The sequence below is a fragment of the Fusarium phalaenopsidis genome (assembly GCF_050370095.1).
Source record: "Fusarium phalaenopsidis strain FUZ10S chromosome Unknown contig_32328, whole genome shotgun sequence".
In the NCBI taxonomy this organism is placed as follows: domain Eukaryota; kingdom Fungi; phylum Ascomycota; class Sordariomycetes; order Hypocreales; family Nectriaceae; genus Fusarium; species Fusarium phalaenopsidis.
Genome location: NW_028145393.1, coordinates 106,263 through 130,828, shown reverse-complemented (window position 1 = coordinate 130,828; position 24,566 = coordinate 106,263). Strand labels below are relative to the sequence as shown.

The following is a 24,566-nucleotide window of genomic DNA, read 5'->3' as shown; positions in this document are numbered from 1 at the left end:
TATTGAATCTTTCTCCCGATATCCAAATCCCCCCCGGCCCCTCCCAGAAGACTGGATCCCAAACGTCCGGGAGCCCACGTTGGGCGAGAGACAGCCCAAACTATGGCTCAGGCATCGCAAAGTCGAGTCTATGATCAGTGAGAGGCACATACATGATGTATGCCCGATACATCGCACGCATAACTCCAACGGCTTTTCCCCATGCGGCGTTGAAACGACTACCGAAGAGCTCCTTTTGCCCGCGTACTTGGTTCATCTCCATGAAATGGAATGCGTGGCTGCCAAAATTTTGGCACTTTTTCGCATCATTTTGTGGACTTCCGTCAGCAGCTTCTACTTGGCATTTAGAACATTCGAGCGAGTGTCCTCCAGCTACTGCTCGGGTGGCCTGTCTGCCTTATCACTCCTCTAGGTTGTGATCCAGTTTCCAACCGCAGAACTCGAAGCGTCGCCTTCATGAAGAAGACGGACAGCTTTCAGAGAGATACCCAACTCGCGTTCCAGGCCGCGAGACACGCCCATTAACCACTTGCCCGGCTGCGACTCCGTGGGCACCTCCCTCCCAGGAGATCGCAGAGTACTATACGTTGTTCAGGTCTATAGGCATATCTACGAACAGATCAGAGCTAGAGTTTGTTTTTATTCGATTTTCTTAAGTATTATGATTTATAGCTAGTTTTCTTTTAGCTGGGTTCACTGGAGCCGATGGGTGAAAATAAGACAAATTCCAATGTAGTACAAAGCTTCCAAATCAGTAACTCGTGGCTTCCTGAAGGGAATGACGTCATCAAGTAGGAGCTCCTACCGTATCTACTTGTCCAGCCCCATTGCTCACGCCAGAGCTTTCCTCTTTCATACAATAGAGATGGCTATGTTATCAACTGTGACGTTTTGTCTAACTCGACTTGGTGAAGGACATGCTTTGAGTCTTGCTCAGGAGGGGGACTAAGCTCATCACGCTTGATAGATACTTAGGGATCCCTGTGTGGTTCCAGCGGTATTGAGCCTGAAACTGCTACTACTTCGGTAGCAAGGTCTTGCACAGGCTGCGACGCGATAACATAGAGCAAAATGCTCATAAAGATATCATAAGAAGCGATAGCACTTTAGAGCTGTTTTGTTTATTATCCCTATACTCTATGAAGTGCTTGGTGCGTTTGGGGGTTATTCCTGTCATCTCTATGAGTACCTATATAAAACTGTAAGTATGTATCACACTGAAGGGGTCTAGAAGTCGTTACCACCTTTTTTGTATGCTCTCTAGGAAGAGGACCTTGCTTGCCCATCGTCTTTTCGTTATAGAGACACATCGATGACTTCTTAATAACTGCACCACATGACAATGCGGCATTTCAGAACCCATCCTCTTCACCCAATTTACAAATATTAATATCTTACTCAGTATCCCCGCCACCGCTTTCTGCTCGCTGAGTGGCCCGAGCCATCTCCGCTTTGGGACGGAGTGGGATGCCGAGATTAGTGGGACAATCGGAGGGCCCCTCGGGAAAAAAGTGGCATGCGATATGGTACGTAGAGTAATTTAAGTTTAGTGACTGTGATCTCACAGTCTAGAGATGCGCCTATTTGTTCCGGATCCGTCGATAGGCAACCAATGACAGATGCTCGCCACAGAACGCGGAGACCTGAATCCGGCTGGGGCATGCTGTGCGGCCGCTGGAGGTTAAAGTTGGGTGGGATACTCCGATCATGATGATCCAACCGAACCCACTTTGCATTTCCTTAGTTCTGGATGAGTAAACATCGTATGCAAACTGCTTGGATAATGAGAGGGGGTGGGATAGGCCGATCACGAAATGTCATCAGGGCATTGTGTACACGTGTAATTGGCGAGGGGACGGTGACAATATAAGAGGTTGTCTTTGCCTCCAGATCTCAAGACTTGTAACGCCCATCTTCAATCATCCCATCCAAGCTCGACCCATACCTATCCCAGTACCTCCAACTCTCGTCTACAACAACAAACATGTCTGCCATCAAGACTGTCGCTCACGCCGGCGTAAGTAAAGACAGGGCATGATTCAACGCAAGATCGGGTGCTAATATTTCATGAAACTATTCAGGCTGCTGGAAGTCTCGGTGTTGAAGTCCTCAAGGCCCTCATCGAGGGTGGTTTCGATGTTCAAGTTCTCACTCGCCAGGCCGGCAAGGTCCCTTCTGCTTTCGCCAACCAGGTCAAGGAGGTAGTGGTTAACTACAATGACCCTGCCTCCCTCAAGTCGGCCCTCGAAGGCGTCGATGCTGTTGTCTCAACCCTTGGTGCTCCCGCGGTAGGCGACGCTCAGCGAGCCCTTGTTGACGCCGCTGTCGCTGCTGGAGTGCAGCGATTCATCCCTTCCAACTTTGGCTGCGATCAGCAAAACCCTCTTACCCGTCAGCTCCCTGTTTTTGCTGAGAAGGTCAAGACAGAAGACTACCTCGTTGAGAAGTCCACCTCGTCACTCAGTTACACTTTCATCTACAACAACCTCTTCCTTGACTGGGGCTTCACCCATGGCTCCCTTGCAAACGTCAAGGAAAAGAAGGTTACACTTTACAATGGAGGCGACCTACCGGTCAGCGTGACTCGATTGGCTACAGTTGGAAAGGGTGTTGTCGGCGTTCTCAAGAACCCCGAGGCTACAAAGAACCGCTCCGTCAAGATTGAGGATGGCAAGATCTCATTCAAGACCATCGCAGCCATTGCCAAGGAGGCTGTCCCTGGCGAGTGGACTATCGATGAGAAGGACACAGACGTCCTCAAGGAGACAGCTGACAAGGCTTTGGCGGCTGGTACCTTTGACGATTGGGTTTGGTTCTTCTATATTCTCCAGGGCGGCACTAACGCCAAGTATGGACCCAGCTTTGAGAACATTGACAACGAGGTTCTGGGTCTTGCGAGACTCTCGGATGAGGAGCTGCAGGCTTTGTCTAAGGAGCTCATTGTCAAGGCTGCAAGCGCATGATTGGGGTTCTTCTATTGTATATAGAAAATAGCTGAGGATATCACCAGCTTAATCAAACTGAAGAGGTGCTAGTTCACTACTCGAGTTGAACATCATACTGGGTGACATAAGCAAACATTCGTCGAAAACGGAGTTGATTAACCGATGGAATCTGTCCTACTAATTCCGAAAGAGGACTGCTTTATTAAAGATATTGGGGTAGGCAACTTTCAGAACCAACTCCCTCTCGGATTTGGCTTACCAGGAGGCTAGTCGGGGAGTTTTGGTAATTGGTTTAAGAGTAGGGCCAAGACATTATAACAAGCATTCGTTTTACTGTGGCATGTCGCATTTTCGACTTCTCTGACTTAGTGTAGCTATACACCTCTATATTTATTCTTCCCCTCAGTCCTCGGATCTATACCATTAGGAGCTTGGAGATTGCGCTGTGCTCTTCAACCCAAGCCAACGAGAACTTGCCTGCCTTTTCAAGGTCTATGGCAATAGCGATCGTTTTCGTCACAACAGAAAATGTCAAGGCGGAACAAGTCAGCAAGAAAAATTGAAGCATCTATCTCTGGGAAGTGTGCCCTTGATACTGGTGGCGTGCGATGTGACGAAGAGCCAATCCAAACAGTCAGTCAACGTGAGCCTAACGGGTCACCTCACTATTCATCATAGCACTTCAATTCTTGTGGATGCAGATGAAACGTCGTATGCAGGTGAAAAGAACACAGTTGCAAGTTGCCCCTTTTAGATGTCATCATCATAGGTCAGCAAGGCCAACAAGAAGGGGGGCACCACTTTCAAGTTGATCGTAGTGATACTCGGAAGTTTCACCGCACATTGCCATGACTAATTCTCTTGCAAGCTTCGGGCCGATGATACCTGGATTTTCTCGGGCCTCAAGTGAAATGCTCACCGCTACGTATCTCATTCTCGCCCCCGCGCCTCGGTCCCCAACACGGAGCTACACCTTGGACTGGACTGGCTATGCTTAAGTTCGTACGGAAAGCGTCCGGACTCGGCGGTTTCCTGTCATGACCAATCGCACCGAAGACAGGAATGATGAGATCATCCCCGCCCTTTGCTCACGGTTGTCCCTTTCCTTAAGCCAATACAACTTCAACTTGCCTTGAGCGGCATTCACTCGCTTTCAAACAGGTTGCAACCAAGTCATTTCCCCGCTTTGGGTGTAGCTCAGAGGCTCAGTCGGTCCTGCTACGGAATGGCTCCGGGGATTTTCAATTTGGATACGAAAACGGCACCCCCATCCCTTTTCACGGCCCGAGCCGCCTGAAGGCAAAATTTAGCTCAAGGCTTGTTTCACTTTTCATCATAACGTTCACGATGATCCTTTGAGTGAAACCTAGACGTCCCTGCCCCTCTCCAGCAATCCTGAATTGCATGGAGATTGAAGAATCAACCAGGAAGATGCCCTTTCATGATGTCAATATTCGTCGCAGAGTACGTACTATGATGCGTGTATCGTTAGAGTTGCAGAATGAAGCCTTGGAAGGGTCAGGCTCCATGAACAGAACTTGTCAAGCTGGCCTCTTCAAACGTGCGCAAAAGCCAGCCGTAGAATGCGATCCGGCCTCTCGTAACAGTTCTCTAGGATAGGATTTATCTCCTCCGTCAAGAAGACAGTATGGGAGTAAATACACACAAAATATCTCAAATCCGCATGATTGTTTCTCTGGGGAGAAATGAGGAGAGGATGCGGCCTGAACTATGCCAAACCATTTGGCCATCTCGCACAGCCATTTCGCCTTCTTCTCGAAGGATAATGAGGGCAACAATGAAATAGGTACTTCTCATACCATATCTATGAGTCTATGAAAGAATATGATGGAGTATATCTTCATCTAGTTTCCTCATCCCCTTCAGTCGTTCCTCAACGAGTTGTATGCAATCATCCATATTACATTCTCTTCAACGTCACTCATTATGGGTGGCCAATCAGCCATTCACAACACACACATGTGAACCACCCCAACCCTTACCCATCTTGACTCCATGATGCCATTCGTTTATGAGCAAGGTTGGAAAGATTCGTCGTAGAAGCAGAACTTGAGCCTGGTCACAAAGTGGCTGAGAAATGTTGCATGTGATGACTTACTATGCTTGTTTTATCGGAGTCTTTGGCGAGGGTAGTGTGTATAAAGTGCCGTGTCTGGTCTCAATCCTACCAATGGCGACCTTGTTCCGGCATCTTTCCACTAGTCCTACCTGTCATCCCTTAGAATTTCCTCCATCATGAAAGTCTTTCCGCTCCTCCTAACGGTCATCACATTCCTCCTTTGCACGGGTGCGGTCCCTTGCACCCCCAAGAAACCGCCTGCAAAGTGCCCCAATCTCGTTCGAAATGCATCCTTTGGTGGCAAGGGCAACAAGCCATGGCGCTACATCGATAAGGGCGCGAGCCCCTTGAAGAGCCACATATTGAAAGAATGGGGCAAAACCGGCTACACTTCGCTGTAAGTGTAGATTTCAATCTTTTCCCCGACTTGGTAGCTAATGAGGATCGCCAGCGTCTTTGACATCACCAGAACCAACCAACGCCCTCAGGCTTACCAGAGCGTCGTAGGCGTTCGCCCGGATAAGAACTATAACGTCAGGTACTCGTACAAGGTGATGAACGGCGCACCTAAGCCAGGCGACGAGTGCAAACTCAAAGTGCAGGTCGGCCAGGACTTTAGGGAGGACACTATTGAGGGGATATTCATCAAAGGGAACTGGACGGAGCTGGGTTTCAAGTTCACGGCAACGAACATCGAGCCCACCATACAATTGTCAGCCCGTTGCGAGAAAAGCACCGAGAATGGTGTGCAAATAGCTGTTGACGACATCATCTTGCGCGAGGTGACAAAGGACTGTCCGGCTTGAGGATTCGGAAAGGGAGGACGCAACCGGGAGCTTGATGACAAGCCGATTACTTGTATTTTTCAGTTTCTTTGCTGGATTTTGGGCATGTATCATTAATGACATCATCACCAACAATTACCCTTGTGTCGTCATGGAATGTGCTTGCAAGCAGGTCAAATGTGTGTGTTGCTGACGTGGACATTGCGTGCCTAGAACGAGTCATATCGAGAACACGGCTCTGGTGGTGAGTGGAACTGGAGTCAAAAGAATAAGATATTCATGGATAATCAGTCTATGGACTGGCTTATGCAAAAAAGTACAGAAGGACCTCGGCGACCCTACCAGCGTCAAGACAGGCTCTTGGATTCTGCTGACATCGTATGTAAACCCGACGTGAGTTGGGCAGTAGGTGATGGGTTCTTTCGGTATCAGGGCTCAGTGGCCGCTATGAATTCAAAAAATTTTCCCAATTATTATAGTGTCTGGTGTCCTCTTCGAAGTCGTCATTGATAGCAACCTGGAAGAAGTTGGGCAGCGGGCCAGACCAGATGCTCTGAAGGCTTGAGGTTATTCTCCTTGAGGCTAATAACGATGAAAATGGCCAAAAGAGGTCATCTGATTGCAGTAAGAGCGCGAAACCATGGCGATTCCTTCGACAGGCGTAGGACAATAATTGGCGGAGGGAGTACATCTATTCTCATGACGAACTCGATACACAATTGACAGTCCTTTGTCGACACGTTGGTCAAAAGAGCTCTGAGACGAAATTTTTCCTACCAACTGTTGCTTAAATCTTATTATCTTCCAAATACCTATCAACCCATAAGTTCAGAGTCACATCTCCGGCTTACCCTCGTCTCCTGTCAACTCAAGCTGCCCCATCAACAGCCAAATGCAGAGGGGTGAGCGTAGTGTGACAGGTTTCTGGTTTAACGATATTTCCGATACAATGATCTAAGCCACTGTCCTGAGCCAGTGGATCACAGCCACAGCCGCAGCCACACAATGGAGCGGTTCAAGGCCAGTGAGCACAACAGGAGGATGCGCTCAAACGAGTGCCGGCGGGAAAATCAGAACAAAATTCCTTCATGGTTTAAGGCCTTAGTTTCTCTTAGAAGTTCATGCGTAGATATGTGAAAGCGCCCTGTTTTACCTTCCAGATAGTGGTTTATCAAGCCCTTCACCTCGAATGGGGGTATCAACTTCAAGTTAGTCAGTCACCTGGAGTCAAGGTGCAATTTTGACGCAAGCTTAACATGGTTTGTTTGCTTCCACTTACGCCAGTTCACATGAGTATAAATGTGATCCTTGACTTGAGATTCGCTTCCAAGATTCCTTATGCTTTTTTACCTGCCTATGAGCCGGTGTTGACTGTTTGTCAGTGTCCAAGTTGCCTACCCTGAAGCGTCACAGGTACTCAATCAGGTACGGGGGGAAAATAAAGGAAAACTAGAAGATCAAAAGGGTCGTCCAATCTTTGGAAAGATAGGAAATAAATTAATTAGAATACAGGAACTACATATCAAGCATCAAAAATCTGCTGCCTGGAGTTATGTTGGCCATCCATCTCTGATAGAGCATGTGTCAACGTCAAGCAAAAGATCGAGCCATGAGGCCAAGATGCCCCCCCTCACCAACCTTCCCAGCAAGTACCATACCGTTATTGAGACGTCCCTCAATGTTGTCAGACAATTACTTGACCTTCATTAAGCTCCCTCGGCTGGCTTCTCCGGCTCCTCTTCAGTTGGCTTGTCAGACCTCCCATCAGGTGGATCATCAGCTTTGGGATCATCGGTCTTAGGATCATTGGTTTTGGGTTTGGGCACCTCCTTCACTCTATACACAACCTTGACTGGGTGACCCCCTGCTAGCCATGATAGAGCTCTCACCGACCAGGGAGGGGTCGGCACCGGAGTCTTTGGCTTTCTTTCCTTCTGATCCTTCGATGATGAACTCATCTTGTCAAATTTAGTTTCAATGTCTTTAAGGAGTCGTAGGTGTCTGTTAGTCGTTTCAAGAAATGGCTGAGCAGCGGGACTCAGTTACGCCTCCTCCGGCCTTCAAAAAAAACGTGTCAGTACTCTTTCGAAACCAGCGGGCTGGTTTCCCGAAATAACCGAAGATCACTCACTCTTCAGACAGATAAACTGCGTCGTCTGCCTCTTGCTCTGAAGTCTCCTTCTCGGAGGACTGCTTCTTTGAGGACCTTTTCTTTGAAGACTTCTTCGAGTGACCCTTTTTGGAGTGTCTCTTTTTAGATTCCCCCTTCTTTGATGTCGTATACCCCCACTTTTTCAAGTGTTTTGCGTCCCTCTCGTCAAACTCTATATCGTAGTGACGCTCAGCCTTGGCAAGGTTGTCAATACCTAGTCGCGGTCGAAATCCTAGATGTGATAATAATCTAACATGCCATGACATACGCTGAACTATAATCTTTCCTCTCTTGGCCTTTTCCCGTGGGCGTGTCTCTTCAGTTTGAGGATTTTCGCTCATGGAACCGTGAACTTTGAGACTCACCAACAAAGCCTTCCACTGATCGAATCGGCCTGGTTTCGAGAATCAGCATTGTAGCTAAATGTAGGTGGCTCGTGGTGCGTACTGATTAAAATATACCGCCTTTTCAACGTCAATTTTCTTGACCCGTTGCTTTCGGAGGTTGCTTCGGGTAGGTAGATGTTTGGTTGGTGGAATTGTATACTGAAGAATAAAGGAAACATAAGAAATGCCAGAGAGACAGCTGTATATATAGATGCATAGCGCTCGTGATTGAGAACTCACAAGTACCTCTGCCCATGATTCATTTCGTGCTTCTTGTCGTACTCGTCCAGATTGTGTTGATTGCTCGGGCAGTAGCACGCACACCAAAATCATCACGTGGCTAGTTTGCTCCCGTTACACTCCTCAGAGGAGAACACGTTGCTGTAGATGTCGATCATTGTCGATGAGCCCCAAAACATGAATAGGTATGATCGTGGACCAGTTTCATTCCCTTTGGGGTCCCCTGGTCTATTCTGGGGTCTTCATCTGGCCCTTGAACCGTGTATATCAATCACTGTAGCAGTCTTGGGCCATTCATTTCTAGTAATGCTTGACAACTCGCAAGGCCATACGGGCCTATCAAATTTCTATTTAATCCCACAGGGGTCACGTTTCACATTGACTGGTGAACCTACTTGGCCTCCTGTTCATCCCTGGACCGAATTTCGCCGTGACTCACCGCCAACATCTGCTCCTTCGCGTTGCTGCCTGGCCCAACAGTTCCTGACTTGGTTTGATCCTTCAGCTACTTAAATCATCCGATTGAAACCTGCGTGACCTTTGAAAGACGAGATCAGGAAAAAAAAAAAAACTCGTTGAAATGGCGCGTCTCAAACACCCACGAAATTGCCCCCACGCCGTCTTATTTACCGACAAGTCTCCACATGCTTCGGCCATCTCGTACTACCAACGCCCATCCAGAGAAGAACGTTTGGCAGCAGCCACTCTTGCGAATAAACAAAGCTCAGCATCGACTTCAAGTGATGGAGAGCCTCCAATCTCGGCCTTCCCTGGTGTGAATCTCACGCCACAAGACGCCCTTGATTTGGATCCAAAGGAACAACCACAAAGCCTCAAGTCTTTTGCACGAGAAAGTCATCGCAACTCGGTCACTACAAGGAGAAATACTCTCTACATAGTCGATAGCCCTTCGCTAGCTCCTGATGCTGCTTGTATGAGCGATTGGGTGAAGCCGCAGACGACTGTGGGTACCAAATCAGAGCTTGAGCACGAAAAACCAACAGCAGACGATATCGCCGGGTACATCAGGGCGTTCTATCACGGACTTGACGTCAAAGTGCTCCATAATCAGTGCGTTCTTACGCGCTGTCGATTGTCTAGCTCCAAGAGTCGCCAAGCTGACAATCGAGGAAATGTTGATCTTGTCATCGACAATGGGACGCCTACTCGAGTCAACTTTCGTGCGTCTGGCGACGGTGTTGCCAAAGGTCAGCTCAATCTCTCGCACATGCTTGACGGATTGTTGGCGAATGTGCCAAAGGATGCTTTTGCTGTCATGCTCTTAACGCACTTTGACCTTTACGAAGACGAAGAAGATGACTTCTGTGCTGGGCGTGCATTCGGGGGCTCTCGGATCTGCATCGTTTCAACATTTCGATACAATCCAGTTTTGGATGAACACAACAACGTTGATCACGCACATAGTTGGCCGGCGTCTCATTGCCAGACTTATGTGAATGGTCTTTGGGAAAAGGATGAGCCCGAACTCAAAGGGAGGCACAAAGAGTTTGACCCTGCGGTGATGATTCACTGCAACAACACATCCGATGCACCCCTTGCGGCTGCTGTAACAACATCACGAGGCATACTGGTACCCAAGACACCGGCTGACTGGAATGGGCTTTGGCTGACGAGAGTGTGTCGCACGGCGGCCCATGAGCTGGGACATTGCGTGGGCATGGGGCACTGCGTGTACTACGCGTGTATGATGCAGTCGACGGCAAACATAGCTGATGATGTGCGCCAGCCGCCATATCTTTGTCCTGTCTGCGAAGCCAAGGTGGCATACACCATCCGTGGAGAAGCGGTAAAATCGAGCCGAAACGTGGAGATGAGACGAGAAGTGGAGGCCCAGTGGGTTGTAGAGGCGCATCGGCGGATGAGAGATTACTGTGAAGAGCATTCACATATAGGCATGCTGAAAGCCTATGGTTCGTGGTTGACGGCGAGGCTGAAGCAGATTGAGAGTGAAAGAGAGAAGGACGACGTTGAGGTCATTGTCATCGATTCGGATTAAAGCTGCAGTTTATGGTCATTGAATAGCATATGCTTGCCTTAGAACGGTTCTGTATTGTTGAGGAATGTAGCTTCAGTGAATTCGCTATCTCTGCCTTCGGCTGCCTGGGTCATATCATTTAGGGGCAGATTTTGGGAGTGGAAAGAATTCTGTAATTCCTCTTGGCAGTTAATGAAAGTGTGCCATTGGGAGGGTTTGCTCCTTCTTTGAACTGTGGATCTTGAAAGAACTAGGTGTCTTGAAGCAATCAACCTCCGGTTGGCTGCATTGTTCATTGTGTATCGTACTAATTACTGTTCAAACGTGAGCTGAGTCTTCCCTTCATGACATAAATCCAAGAAAAACGGTCTGAACAAAGGCAAAACAAGTGAGGGGCACAAGAAATAATGGGCAAAGTAATATTGGCTATAAGAAGCTGGCCTGAATCCTAAATGGGGGTCCGTCACATTCTGTTGCTTGACACACCACAGGCGGTCAACATCTCAACTTCACAAGATGTGTCAGTTTGTGGAGCTCGAGTTTTCCTGCGGCGAAAGCGGAAATCGCCATCGAAAGAAGACAGAAGCGGTTTGGAGATGCGACACTCCCGTCGGTTGCATCTTCAACGAGATAAATATGTCCATCGCCGAGACCGTGTTTGACATTCGGAATTTGGATGCCTCAAACTTCAAGATCCTATATGTTGGCGGGCATTGTGACAGTTGTGCCCGGAGAATGGGAAAGGAACAAGTAGGGAAGATGATCTTGCGTGAGGATATTGAGACAAAGCTCACGAAGGTTAAGAACCACTTCGAGGCTCTATGTAGCAAATCCTCCCCGAAGAAATTATTCACGCAAGAGCTGTCTCCAGGGAAACCTCCTCTGCAGCAAGCCGTGTATGACCCCGACAACATCTGTTCTTCTGGGCCGTGCACAAAACCCGCCATCACCATCGACAGCTGCAGAGGTCTTTTCTGTGAGGAGCACACTTGCGCTGCCCGAGAATGGGGGTGCCTCATAGATGCTGCGGCCAAGAGGAACAGTCCTCAGCGCTCCATTTACTGTTCTGCCCACACCTGCGAGAAGCGTGGTTGTGAGATGAAGGTCACCCACAGGGACGCCATCTATTGTGAGAAGCACTCGTAAGCTGGATTCAATACTCTCAGACGTCTTTGAACGAGAAATTATTTACTATAATGTCAAATAATTTCACCCATATTATCCACTCTTAAATAGGTTGTTGGCTGAGAAGGGGTAAGGTGGTTTGATCACCTCCTCTGTTGGTTTGATGGAAGTGACCTCTGCCCCGCCACAAATCGCACTGAACATGAGGTATCTGATATCTTCCCCTACCATCACCGTCACATCACCATCACCCTCATCTCCCGGCAGACTCGACCAAAAATTCGTGGCACACGTATGTCATGGAGCGATATCTTCAAATTTTACTTGATAATCGCGTTAGACACTTATAGGCACTTTTTATTTGTGCCCTCTCTTACCCAAAATACTAGGTTGTCTGTCCCCTTGTCCTGTCGGTTTCACGTGAAGCAACGCCATCTCACTAAAGTTCCGTTACCGGAGCTTCCTCTGTATTGCATGGAACTCCTAAAAGCAAAGATTCATGCACATTTACCTTAACACCGCATCTGAGGGCCGTGTAGGGGGTTGGGTCTGGAAGCTTGCCGGAGGGGTTTACATAGTAGAGAATCAACCCTTTGGAGCCTAGTTTCGTCCTATGAAGGGGCTACCTCAAGCAGTACCGGCCTTTGCCTTGAGACCTTGGTAGGGCATACGATATCGCATACACTGCTAAAATCTCCGACTGAGGTTAATAAGTAAGTAGAGATTGCTTATTCATGGATCTTTTATCAAGGGACTTGAAGATGGGATGTCAAGAGGTCCTTCGCCGAGAACTCTCAAGGAGCGAGCCTCTCCCTACCTTCTTGCTACCGTTCCTTTTCCAAAGCGGCACTCAGCGTAGCAAGACAGGGTAGAGTTGGAGCATGACGAAATGTTCGGCGACACTAAAATTCTCATGGAGGGTGCCTCGAAGCCCAAAAATGCGCAAGTCTCACGTTGCCGAAATCAACTTCTAACTAGCAAGGTAGAGTATGAAGCTTGAGTCTAGATTCTTAAGACGATTGGAAAATAGCGCAAGGACTCAATCAAACGGTTTGGCCGCTATCTACATCGTAATTAAGCTTTAAGTTGATGCTCTACTGCTGAGGAAATATGATTTCTAGAGTAGAAATAGATGAGCTTCCGGATATTCTTCCTGTCATGAATGGCGTCTTCAAAAGAGGCCACCATGCACATAACGAAGGCCTTAATTCCTTCTTTTCACTCCCATAGACTATTTGCCACTTTTATCCTGTTGAAGAGACCTGTGATTTGATGACTGTAGTTGACGAATTCTGATCGTGAGAACATGGGATTAATGACGCGTCAAGTTCTGGCATGTCTCGCTTAGCTCCTCTGTTGCAATATGAGAATCCTATCGACAACCGAGAGGTAAGATCTAAGCTCACGTCACGCTTTAAAGCACAGTCAATGTAGAGGCTCTGCAGTCATCACCCAAGAGAGGGTCCATTGCGCAAACCAACGATGCAACCAAGATCCTCAAGCACCCGCAAGGGGACCAATGACGAACCGGTATTACAAAACCCTGCGGACCCGTTGCTCGCCAAGGTGGCGCTAGCTACCGTCAGCTTACGGGCTTGCCAGCCCTTCGGATGACTGGAGCGACGTCCATTGGCTGGCGGCCCCATTGTTGAGGTGCCGTGGCCAGGACCCCTGCTCGGCAAGTTGTTGAGGTCTAGATTTCCTTTTTTGAGGCCCTTCGCTCGGTGTGGTATCAACCTGCTTGTCCTCCCATTTCTCAAGGGCTGGCTGTGCTTCTCCTCGTTCAAAGACTGCGACGCCATGTCATGGCCAGAGGTCACCAGTTCGCTGCCGTTGCAGCTACTAGTAGGTAGCAGCGTTCTCGTTGCAGTCATTTACACGTTCCGCGACGCGTTCTACCCTCGGCCCCTGGATTTTATCCCTTACAACGCAGAAGCCAAGGAACGCATCTTGGGCGATCTCCCCGACATCAAGGCCGTTGGTAGTGTGACCAATTGGCTAGCCGTTCAACCGACAAAGCACCAGTCACCTCTATTCCAGGCCTTTGTCGCCCCGTTTGGAAAGCCATGGGTTGTGGTCGCGGACCATCATGAGGCGGCCGACATTTGCATGCACCGCCTCAAGGAGTTTGACCGGGCCAGAGTAACCATCTCCGTCTTCGGGGGCATTATCCCCGGCGGCCAGCTCACTCTCAAGAGTTCTGATCCCCAATTCCGAAGAAATAAGGAACTTGTCAAAGATTTGATGACACCGTCCTTCCTGGCCGAGGTGAGTCTTCGATCATAGTGTTTCCCCCATGCATGCTAACCGGCGTTCAGATCTCTGCCCCTGAGATTTACGACAAGTTTGCTAGGCTTCTCAAACTCTGGGAGTGCAAGGCTATCCTATCCAAGGGACGTCCTTTCGGTGCATCCCGCGAGATTCACCATGCCGCTCTTGATATTATCGTCTGCGTTGCGTTCGGTCTTGAGCCTGATCAGACACAGCTTGTCAGGGCCCTCGAGGCTCTTGACGCCGATCACGACAGTGAAATCAATGCAACCGGAGGGCCTGATGATGAATTCGTCTTTAAGGAGGAACCTCTTGCGGAGGAACTCGAGGCTTTCACCAGAATGTCTGACAGTGTAGCCATGAGTATCAGGTCCCCTTCGCCCCGCCTGTTCCATTTCCTCTACGGCCACCTTTCCTCTGTCATGAGAAACGCCCACCGTCTGGCTGCGCGTTTACAACAACGTGAAATCGCGAATGGCCTTGAACGCCGACGTACTGGACAGGCTCAACGGTGCGCTGTGGATCAGATTCTCGCTCGAGAGGAGGCCATGGCAGAGAAGGAGGGTAGGAAACCTGATTACTACTCACAAACGATCACAAGCGAGGTTTGTAAACGGCGGCCGGATATGCCTAGTACGGAACTGACGTGATGCTTACAGCTGATGACATACCTCATTGGTGGCCACGAGACGACATCTTCCGCTCTGCGGTGGGGAATAAGCTATCTTAGCAGTAACCAGCGTGTCCAGGCTCGCCTCCGTGAGGCGCTTGATCAAGCTCACCCCCAGGCTAGAGCTGAGAAGCGGCTCCCTTCACTTGAAGAGATCATACAGGCCCGAGTGCCATACCTCGATGCCGTCGTCGAGGAAGTGCTCCGCCACTCACGTCCCCTGGCCATGTGCATGCGTGAGGCACAGACGGACACGCAGATCCTGGGTGCCCACATCCCCAAGGGCACGACAGTCGTGTTCCTAGCCAACGGGCCCAGTGTCTTCACACCGAGAATCCAGTTTGACGAGTCTCGCCAGAGCGAGTGGGCTACATCACGAAGGGAGAAGCATCCTGTCAACGATGAGATCGACATAGGGGCTTTCTCTCCTGAGAGGTGGCTTCGAGTAGAGAAGCATGAGGATGGAACCGAGGAGACGGTGTTTGACGCAAACCTATTCCCTATTCAAGCGTTCGGGCTCGGTCCGAGAGCGTGTTTTGGTAGGAGGCTGGCATACCGCGAGATGAAGATCTTTTTCACGCTCATAACGTGGAAATTTGAACTCTTGTCGTTGCCAGACGCTCTGGCAGTACCCAAGGAGGTTTTCTCCCTCACCAGAAACCCCAAAGAGGTTTATGTCAAACTACGATCTCGAGTTTACTAGACTTCACTATGTTATCAAAGCTAGTTAAAGCAAAAGGTTCATGGCACATATGATGGAGATGCAAAGCGCCCAAAGTAAGGAGCGTGACTTATAGAGGTAATGACTGTAGAGGCACAAAGTTTCCGAGATAGTGAGTGCCCCAAAAGTAAGGTGAACGAAAGTAAAGATCGAGTGAGAAGCCTCCCTAATAGGCCCTTTCACAGGCTTCCAGAGTCATCCTCCTATCCGGAGATTTTCAAAAATTGGCGGGGACGACAAAGTTGTTCCAAGGGATCTCCACGTCGACGGCCTTGGCCACCAACTCTTCGAGAGCGGCTAGCTTCTCGAGCTTGTACTTGTTCAGGACAGACCTGTGCTCTGAGTACATCAGAGAGGCCATGAGGCCTCCGAGAGAGGTAATACCGTTCCTCTCCCCGATGCCCAGGACGGTCGTGTCAATATGCGTTGCGCCAGCCTCGAGGGCAGTAAAGGCGTTGGAGACGGCACATCCAGTATCATTATGGAAGTGAGTCTCGATGTCGCAGCTGATAACCTGTCGGAGGGTCGAGATCTTTTCATCGACCTCACGCCAGGTGGCTCCTCCCACCGTGTCGGCAATTCCCACTCTCTGGGCGCCAAGACGGTCGACGAGCGAGTACAGCTTAATGATCTCGCTAAAGTCGGAGCGGAAGGAGTCCTCGCCGGAGAAGCGGACTTCAACGCCGTGGGACTGGGCGAACTGGATGACCTCGGTGGCCTTCTTGGCGATCCAGTCCAGGTCCTTGCCGTGGGAATGCTTCATGAGCTGAGCAGACGTGCCGATACACATGTTGCTGTGAGGTATTGTCAGTATCATGTTGGCTGTGTTGTATTGTGTTGGTTGAGATATACATTCCGTCGACGCCAGTCTGGACGGCGATCCTGGCATCATCCATGTTGCATCGAATGTGGCAAAGGATCTTGGCCTTGAGACCCAGCTTGCAGATGGCCTGGCAATCCAGCTTGGACTGCTCAGACGCAGCAGGCGAAGTCAGTTCGAGCTGGGTGTTGTGTCAGCTGAGATGTCACGATTATCTGGTCACGCGACAACTCACATATTCGACTCCGAACTCGTCGAGGGCTTGAGCGATCTTGATCTTGGTCTCGGTATCAAAATGGGCCGTGGCAAACTGCTCACCCTCGCGCAGGGTGGTGTCGATGATGCTGAAGTTGGCCAAGTTGACGGAGGAGCGCATCGAGGTAGCTCCAGAGCTGGCGCCTCCATCGGTGAGATCGCTGATGCTGTCGGCGAGAGAGTCGGTATCGTCGTCGATAGTTGTAGTTGTGTTCAAATCGTTGATGTCAGGGCTCGTTAGGGAGGCTTCCAGGACGCTGCCATTGCGTCCTAGGTGTGTTAGCAGAGTGATAGGAAGCTGGGAATAGCATCACGTACCGTTGCCCTCCCCGTCCGAGGCCTGACCAACCCCACCCCCCCCATTGGCACCAGAGCTGCTGCTGCTGGCACCATTGCCCATGGTGTGGCTCGTATGGTGACCCACGCAATGCGTTCCGCTGCTATTGTCGCCGCCGTTGCTGCTGGCGGCGCCTTGGCCCATGGTGTGGCTAGTGTGGTGGGAGATGGGGTTGTTGGCTGTCTGCATTGTATCTGCCTTAGCATCCAGACTATGCAGTGTCTGTTTCTGAGTGTGTTTTTTTGTGTGTGTATGTCGTCGACAAGCGGTGATGTGTTGCTGAGGAGAAAGAGACGGAGGAGAGAGAAGATGGAAGAGCTTGATATTTGCAAGTGACTCAATGGCCGAAGTTCGGACCTATTGGATCAGTGAGTTCCCCGCACTTGACCCTCTGAAGGCAACTGGAAAAGCTGGGCGGGCCGCCTGCACCGCCTGGAACGCGCTACCGACCTCGCTAATGCAGGGCGGAGGCCGCTTTTCAGCTGCCGGGCAAATCAACAGGTAAAATGACGCAGCCAAGCCCTGCAGCTTGCCACAATAATTGGGCCTCAAGGCATTGCCGAGGCGTGACGACAGCCTTTTTCCTGCCTGGTCTTTTTTCTTGTTTTTTTTCTTGAAATTTTTTTTTCCAATTTTTCCGCTCACGTTTTCCCCGTCCTTGCCGGCCGCCCTTTGCTTGACAATTCCCCGCACACCTAATCTGATAAGATCTGGTTAATCTTGGTTGGCCTCACCGCTCCCTTTGTGACTTCCATTGCCTCCATTGCCTCTAGTTCTGTACGCCGTTCGTTGCCCATACCGCCCGGAACAGTGACGTGCATGTGCTATTGCAGATGATCGGCCCTGTTGGCGGACAGGCGGAGCCGCTTGGAAAGGGCCACGTATCATGGCGTTTGGGGTACAGCAGCTCGGTGTGCACGCACATGCTGTTGCACTGCCGAGAGTGATGCTCCGTGCTCAATGCTGTTCCCCTTGCGAAATGAGTAGAAAGATCTCGATATGTTTTGCGGTTGGAAAATGTCGTCACCGTCAATTGTCCATTGCTGGCTTGCTGCGGCTTCCTCACCCAGCCATTTCCTCTGCCCATACTGTACAAGGTTTGTGGCACCAGATATGGTTTGCACCTCATCAAGCTGTTGACCCAGAGATTGGCAAATTAATGATGGTCAAGAGAGACCGAGAGGTACAAAACAAGGGAAGATGTAGGGTACAGTATCTACATTGTGGTTGTGGCTGTTTGGTAATTGCCTCACATCATCATCTCGCCGTGAGAGGCTGAGGTTCCAAGGTCTGAAAGCAGCCAACGAGATGAGTTCGTCCATACTTGGGGGTGCCTACACATGCTGCCAAATATCGATCGCGTCAAGTTGATCAAGAGGCAGCTGAATAAGGCGAGTCCCGTGATGCGCACAGCATCATCGACACCGAGAAGACGAATTGGTTGCTGATCTAGTCATCGCGACGCCGTTAGCACTGGTAGAAGGTGCTGCACGTGTGTTCAAACTGCTCAAGGCATTTCTTAACCAATCCTCGTTAACTTTCGAGATTCTCAGCTGTTTTCAAGGATTGGTGCCCACAGGGCAGTGAGGGCACTGAAAACCGCCACTGGCTGCGGTAGGTTTCAAGCCGCACAACCGTAGCGCTCCGATCTTTCAGCGTTTTCATATGAACAATCCGAGGCAATGGCTTTGTAAGCTTATAGAAATCGATTCGAGAGCAATGCACCTCTTGGCCGCTGCCCGTTAAACAGGCGTAAAGCATGGGCTATGCAACGCATTGTCCCTGTTCATTGAGGAAACCTGGTTCGGTCGCATTCCTCCCAGGTTGAATCTCGGCCACCTGGGCGATGAAAATGGCTTACAGTGCCTACCCTGAGTCGCTGAGCCGACATCTTCAAAGGCTTCTTGGCAACCTCCTCATCTATTGGAATAGGCTCTCAACGTAATACTGTTATGGCTCGGCCTACTGCAGGCCGCAGAAAGATATAAAAAAGATATAAAGAGGCCATTGTGTTAGAATTAGGATATGATGCTATGATGTGTTGATATTGTGTTCTTTCTTGTGGTTGAAGCCTGGCCCTTTATGGGATAACTGAGCTGATAGATAATCATGACTCGGCGTGAAACGGAAACTAAGAAGCAAGGCCAATTATTCTTGGAAGCAGTTAGGTAAGGTTTAAAAATCGGCAAATGCCCTTATATGTTGGCCTACCAGAGAACAATAAGCTGCCATGGTCGCCAGGCTGGGGTTGACTTGGTATTCACAGGATTTCTTTGGCTCCTTTTGTCATGCTTATCCAACGCTACGATAAGGCGGCCGCCTCGCCCTCCTGGACGAGATCATTAAGCGAGTCGAGTCAAGAGGTAATTTAATGTGGCATGGGGAAGGGCTATTGGCCAGCCTCCATCAATGTTGGCATCATGCTGACACGCCCAGCCAAGACAGCACTGTCACATTGCCTGCTGCATATCTGACCTAGCCTAACAAGGTAAATCATCACGCATCACATCATCTTGTCTTACCATACTTGAACTGTCATGGCGGTTACTGTCACGGATATAAAAGTGGTTGCGTTACCCCCCAACAAGGCACAATCTCAAATTCAACCTCAACTTGAGCCAGCAACCAACCATGGCTAGCGCATGTGAGCTTAACCAAGAAGATGATCCGATTGGACCATCAAACGACACTCCACCCTCCCTCGAAGAACTCAAGGCCGTTGAAGACATACCCGTGTTTGACAGCAAGGGCGTTGAGCGCCCGTTCAAAAGCCTTTACAGCGGACCAGGATCATCTGGCCGTGTCTTAGTCGTCTTTGTGCGCCACTTTCTCTGTAGTGTACGCGCCTCTGGCCCTCTGTTGTAATTGTTGGAGCACCATCTCTAATCTCGATTTCTAGACCAGCTCAAACTATGTCAAGTTTCTATCCGAGGAAGCCAGTCCTGATAAGATTGCCCCCTCCAACACGTCCATCGTTATTATTGGAAATGGGGTTCCTGAGGTGATAAACATGTACATTGAAAATACGGGTTGCAAGCACCCTGTCTATGTCGAACCAACAGGCAAACTGTTTGAAGGATTAGGCATGATCAAAACATGGGTCGTGGGACCGGCCACGGACTACGCTTCAGATTCGAATACTTCGTCCTTCTTCCAGGCAGCGTCCAAGCTCGTCCGGGGACTGCTGGCCGGTTACCCTGCGACCAAGGTCGGACAACCAAACCAGCAGGGCGGTGAATTCCTGTTCGAGGGCAGCGAGGAGGCAAGGATGGTGACATGGTGTCATCGCATGAGGGTCAGTCGAGACCACACCCCAACTGAGAAAATGCTCAAAGTTGTATTTCCAGAGAGTTAGAATGTTTTTGGCCTTTGAATAGTGAATTCTGCTTATACTTAGCCAGATGGTGAAAGTGACTAAAAGACGACTGTGTGCATCTAGATCTACACGATCTTTGCTCTATAACATACGTGACTGTGAAGCAAATTAAGGGGCTTGAGACAACAAGGATAGGAAAGAAAGACAAGAAAGGGGAGGGTTTTAAGACCTCAGTGTCGAAAAAAAAAAAAAAAAAAACACGGGAATCAACCCTACCTATTATTTGCTGCAGTTTTGGCTGGGATTCATTCCTATGTTTTGCGCAACCAGGGGGGTGATGAAGCGGGCCGCTATTGAGCCCTGGATTCTTATATGGCCACACTAAGCACGAAGCAAGAATGAGACTAACACATAAAATAGCTATTCTCCCGAGAACAAGACTTTTCCAACGCCGTTCAGATTTCACATCTCTCACTCTGCATCTCTTCTTGGAAGCTCTCCTACCGTCACCATGCTCCCCCCAGCTCTTGGGTACCTACAGACAGTACAAACAAGACACCGATTCTGTCGCTTCATGGCTGGCCTCGACTGCCATTGCCCGCGGCTACCCTGCTGATCTGCCGGCCACTTCACATTCAACACCTGCCCCGAAGACGAGCGGGCGATTGAAGGGCAAGGCGAGAACCAAAGCTCGTAGCAGTGGTGCATCTAACCCTAAGCTAGCCAACTAGAAGAGGCAGATCATTGCCATCAAGGACTTTGTGCCACTGGCCAACTTTATTGCTGGTCGTCGAGTGTCAGTACCTGACGTCTTCTCCACCACCATTGACCGGCTCATCGCTCTTTGATCCGGGTTTGGAGGCAAACTGGGCGAAACTGGAGCCAAGCCGGACCCCGAACCTGACGAGAAGCATGGGTATTTTGTTGGCATCCTCGAGGCAGTCCGAGAGGCTCCACCACGGCAGCTGTGATGCCGCCTCTTACGAAGCAGAGCCGCCGACTAACTTGGACGACATCTATTTTGCCTTTATGACCCTGATGACGGATCTGGAGTGCATCAGGGCACGCATCCGATGGATCTGGTCTAGGCATTGTAAGGGTGATTTCGACCTCGTTGCCGCTGCTGTTGCCACCAATACGGCCGTCTCCCTCGCCCGCGGGCTGATTGAAGAAGTGGAACCCATATTTGCCAAAAAGGAGGGAGGTTTTAAGGGACTTCTGAATATCTATTCCGCTGCTGTCTGCTTGACCAGTGGATTGACAGAAGACCAGGTCTGGTACGACGATGCTACCTGCAGTTGGGCCTCCTTGACGAACCAATATAAGTTCAAGCACAAACGTTGAGCTTGTTGCCCCCGACAAGCTCATCAGAGCGCTTCTCCTCACTCTCAATACTGAATCTCTCTAAATGACATTTCCTTACTTTCTGTTGCATCGTCAGTGCTGGAAGGTGATGCGAGCACTCAGGGACGCCTGCGAGCCTATTCTGAGAGACCAGCCCTACGCGTATATGAATTTGACCAGGGAGGACGTGCCTGGGGTGGTTTGGTGCATTTTCAACGCCGTGTATGGACTCGACAAGAATGGACGTAGGATAGAGCCCGACTTGAGAGTTCTGAGTGTCGCACGCGCCACTTGCGAGGAGCTTCTTCGTGGCGATGAGGGTCGGAAAGCCTTTGATCTTCTTTGCCGGTTCAAGCATATTCATATCAAAAATGAGAATGGCGAAGAGCAAGATGAGATTGCGGCTTGGATATTAGGGTAATGCGGCAGCTCGACTCTTGGGGCCAAGAGCCTGGAGAGGAGTAATTTGGCGGCAGGCTATCTGTAAATGCAATACAATCTCGTACTTCTAGCAGACCAAAGGCTCGGAGAGCAATTATCATACTCCTTGGATCACTTCTATATAGCGTTGAGCATGAAGCGGGCCGATCCCCCGTCATTCTTCCTTTTGGCGCCACTGAACAAGTTCGTTACGTCATACTTGAGCGGCGGGGACTCAAATGAGCAGATCATCTCTTGTCTCATAACAACAAGCTTCTCTTCAAACACCAACAGCTCAAGAGAAACCACAATCATGTCCCCTGTACGCGACCTCGACCTCATCGACAAGGTCGCCATGATAAGCGGCGCATCCCGCGGCATAGGACGTGCCATTGCCTTTAATCTCGCAAGTCGAGGCTGCTCCATCCTCGGAACCTGCACTAGTGACGAGGGCGTCACGGCTCTCTCATCAGGCCTCGATGAAGAGATAACAACTCGTGTGTTTGAAGCCACGGCACGAGAACGACCTGTGAGTCTTACGATCAAAGGGCTCGTCGCCAACATCTTCTCCGAAGACTGCGCTAGTGTCATCGCCAACGAGATCAACAAAACATTCAACAACCGTATCGACATCTTCATCAACTGCGCTAGCGACCCCATGCCTGGTGTTATTGGAGAGATGGAAATCACCGAGGTCCAGCGCAGTTTGCTCGGCAACATTCAAACCCCCGTTATGATCGTCGAAGAGTTTGTTCGCCGACGATATTTCCAGCCCAACAGTCGTATCATCTATATCTCATCCATCCGATCTCGGCAACCGTGGAGCGACCAACTCATGTACGCAGCTGGAAAGTCAGCGGGCGAGTCTTTGTGTCGAACGTGGGCCCAGGCATTTGGTGGCAAGGACGAGAGGTATAGCTTCATGGAGGGCACGACCGCCAACGCCGTCACGGCCGGTCTGACCGAGACTGACGCTGTCGTCAACTGTGGCCCGGAAGCAGTCAAACGGTTCCAGGATGAATTTTTCCCAACACAGAGCATCCCACGGTTTGGACAGCCTGAGGACGTGGCTGATGTGGTTGGACTTCTCTGCGGCAATGATGCTCGGTGGATTACGGGATGTGTGGTTAGTGCCAGTGGAGGAGGCATCAAGATTGGGTAAAGACTTTGATTAGCATGTATCTACATGGGTGATACTGTCTTGCTGGCTTAAATTGAAGGCCGGGCGATTCAAGAGGCCCGAGACTATCGGGAACATCTATGTAGTCCGCACAGGGTCATCCTCTGTTACAACAGGTCCTCGTGTGTGTCAAAGTAGGTATGCCCCCCTGAGAGAATCTCTATAGATTTTACTTCTTTAAAAACAAGGACATCTCAGGGTAGCGTTTCTCCGATCCTCCTCCGACTAGGGCGACAGTTGGGTCTTGTTGAGCCAATGATGCTATGCCAGTGATACTGGCTTTTGGATCATTTTCAAGGTTTCTTCAAATTTCCCCAGTTCTTCCCGCTTCTTCCGATCGCGTGTTTTGCTCTGCCTGAATCTTCATTCTATCAGCCATGGGGCGATAGGCGGCTTCAGCACCATCATGCGTCATGGTTGACTACTCACCCAACATCATTGCCTCGTTCTGTATTACTTTTCCTATTGCTACGCTCGTGGTCATCCTACGGCTTATTTCCAAGCGTATGACAACTACTGGATATGGATTCGAGGACATACTCGCCGTGTGTAGCTGGGTGGGTTGAGATGCCTTTGCGTCGCGAATGGATGTTGACAATGACTGGTGGTTTAGGTCTTCTGTCTCGGATATTGTATTGATGTTTTGATTTGTATGTCATGATTTCCCTTAGACTTTCCCTGGCTTACTTACACGGTGTTGCATAGGGCTTGCCGACTACGGCCTTGGTCGACCGATTGAACAAGGCCTGTCCTCTCACCTAACCCTGGACGAGAAGATAAAAGTATCTTGGCTGATCCTATGGTGCTCAAGTATTCTTTACTCGTTCACCATTGCCTTTTGCAAATTTTCGATCCTTTGTTTCTACTGGCGCCTCTTCAAATATTCCAGTGTTAGGATAGCGGTCCAGGTCCTCTCTGGCCTGACGTTGGCCTGGTTCATCTTGCGACTCTTCCTGGTAACACTTCAGTGTATACCTATCCGAGGCTTATGGGATCACTAAGTCAAGCACACCTGTGGCGTTAACGAGACCGTGTTTTTCTTTGCGACGGTTCTTACACATGTCTTGATCGACTGTGCCATTCTTGCGCTTCCGATAATTGAGGTTGGCAAGATGCATCTCCCCAGGGGCCAGAAGATTGCAGTGATTGCTCTCTTCATGTTTGGTGGCTTGTAAGGCCCTTCCTAGAACTTTTACGCGCTCTCTAACGTCTTTTCTTGCCAGAGTCTGCCTTGCGTCTGTCTTTGTGCTTGTCGAATCTCTCAAGTTTGACTCTCGCTCAAAGGAAATCACACTCGAAATGGGAGTCCATTCCTCAGCAGCAGTTGCTGAAGTTAACCTTGCGGTGATGTCGAGTACGTTTTCCCAGCTCTTCAAAATATCTCTGGATCATCACTCGCTGATTCATCACGCAGCCTCACTCCCATTGCTACGTCCCATCTGCCGTAGGATAATGCCTGGTTTCTCATTTTCTTCAAGAAATGATCGCCAGTCAGAACAATCCCCTCAAGATGTTGTCCTGGC

The 24,566-nt window shown here is 49.8% G+C and overlaps 6 protein-coding genes across 6 annotated transcripts; 5 read left to right on the top strand and 1 right to left on the bottom strand.

Moving 5' to 3' along the window:
* Window positions 1-1,984: 1,984 nt before the first annotated feature.
* LRP88_12728 (aromatic alcohol reductase) lies at window positions 1,985-2,963 on the top strand (the record flags this gene model as incomplete). The annotated part of the gene is made up of 2 exons (XM_083249117.1): window positions 1,985-2,017; window positions 2,082-2,963. The coding sequence occupies 2 exons, from the start codon at window positions 1,985-1,987 to the stop codon at window positions 2,961-2,963; spliced, it is 915 nt and encodes a 304-aa protein (XP_083094919.1).
* Window positions 2,964-5,201: 2,238 nt separating this feature from the next.
* LRP88_12727 (uncharacterized protein) lies at window positions 5,202-5,831 on the top strand (the record flags this gene model as incomplete). Its single annotated transcript, XM_083249116.1, has 2 exons — window positions 5,202-5,422; window positions 5,477-5,831. 2 exons carry the CDS (start codon window positions 5,202-5,204, stop codon window positions 5,829-5,831), a joined length of 576 nt encoding a protein of 191 aa, XP_083094918.1.
* A 7,678-nt stretch (window positions 5,832-13,509) lies between these two features.
* On the top strand, window positions 13,510-15,353 carry LRP88_12726 (cytochrome P450; the record flags this gene model as incomplete). The annotated part of the gene is made up of 3 exons (XM_083249115.1): window positions 13,510-13,977; window positions 14,028-14,585; window positions 14,640-15,353. The coding sequence occupies 3 exons, from the start codon at window positions 13,510-13,512 to the stop codon at window positions 15,351-15,353; spliced, it is 1,740 nt and encodes a 579-aa protein (XP_083094917.1).
* Window positions 15,354-15,588: 235 nt separating this feature from the next.
* LRP88_12725 (homocitrate synthase) lies at window positions 15,589-16,972 on the bottom strand (the record flags this gene model as incomplete). Its single annotated transcript, XM_083249114.1, has 4 exons — window positions 15,589-16,165; window positions 16,224-16,372; window positions 16,427-16,716; window positions 16,792-16,972. The coding sequence occupies 4 exons, from the start codon at window positions 16,970-16,972 to the stop codon at window positions 15,589-15,591; spliced, it is 1,197 nt and encodes a 398-aa protein (XP_083094916.1).
* Window positions 16,973-19,414: 2,442 nt separating this feature from the next.
* LRP88_12724 (AhpC/TSA antioxidant enzyme-domain-containing protein) lies at window positions 19,415-20,947 on the top strand (the record flags this gene model as incomplete). Its single annotated transcript, XM_083249113.1, has 3 exons — window positions 19,415-19,621; window positions 19,683-20,078; window positions 20,831-20,947. The coding sequence occupies 3 exons, from the start codon at window positions 19,415-19,417 to the stop codon at window positions 20,945-20,947; spliced, it is 720 nt and encodes a 239-aa protein (XP_083094915.1).
* Window positions 20,948-22,176: 1,229 nt separating this feature from the next.
* LRP88_12723 (SDR family NAD(P)-dependent oxidoreductase) lies at window positions 22,177-23,025 on the top strand (the record flags this gene model as incomplete). Its single annotated transcript, XM_083249112.1, has 1 exon — window positions 22,177-23,025. The coding sequence occupies one exon, from the start codon at window positions 22,177-22,179 to the stop codon at window positions 23,023-23,025; it is 849 nt and encodes a 282-aa protein (XP_083094914.1).
* Window positions 23,026-24,566: the final 1,541 nt, after the last annotated feature.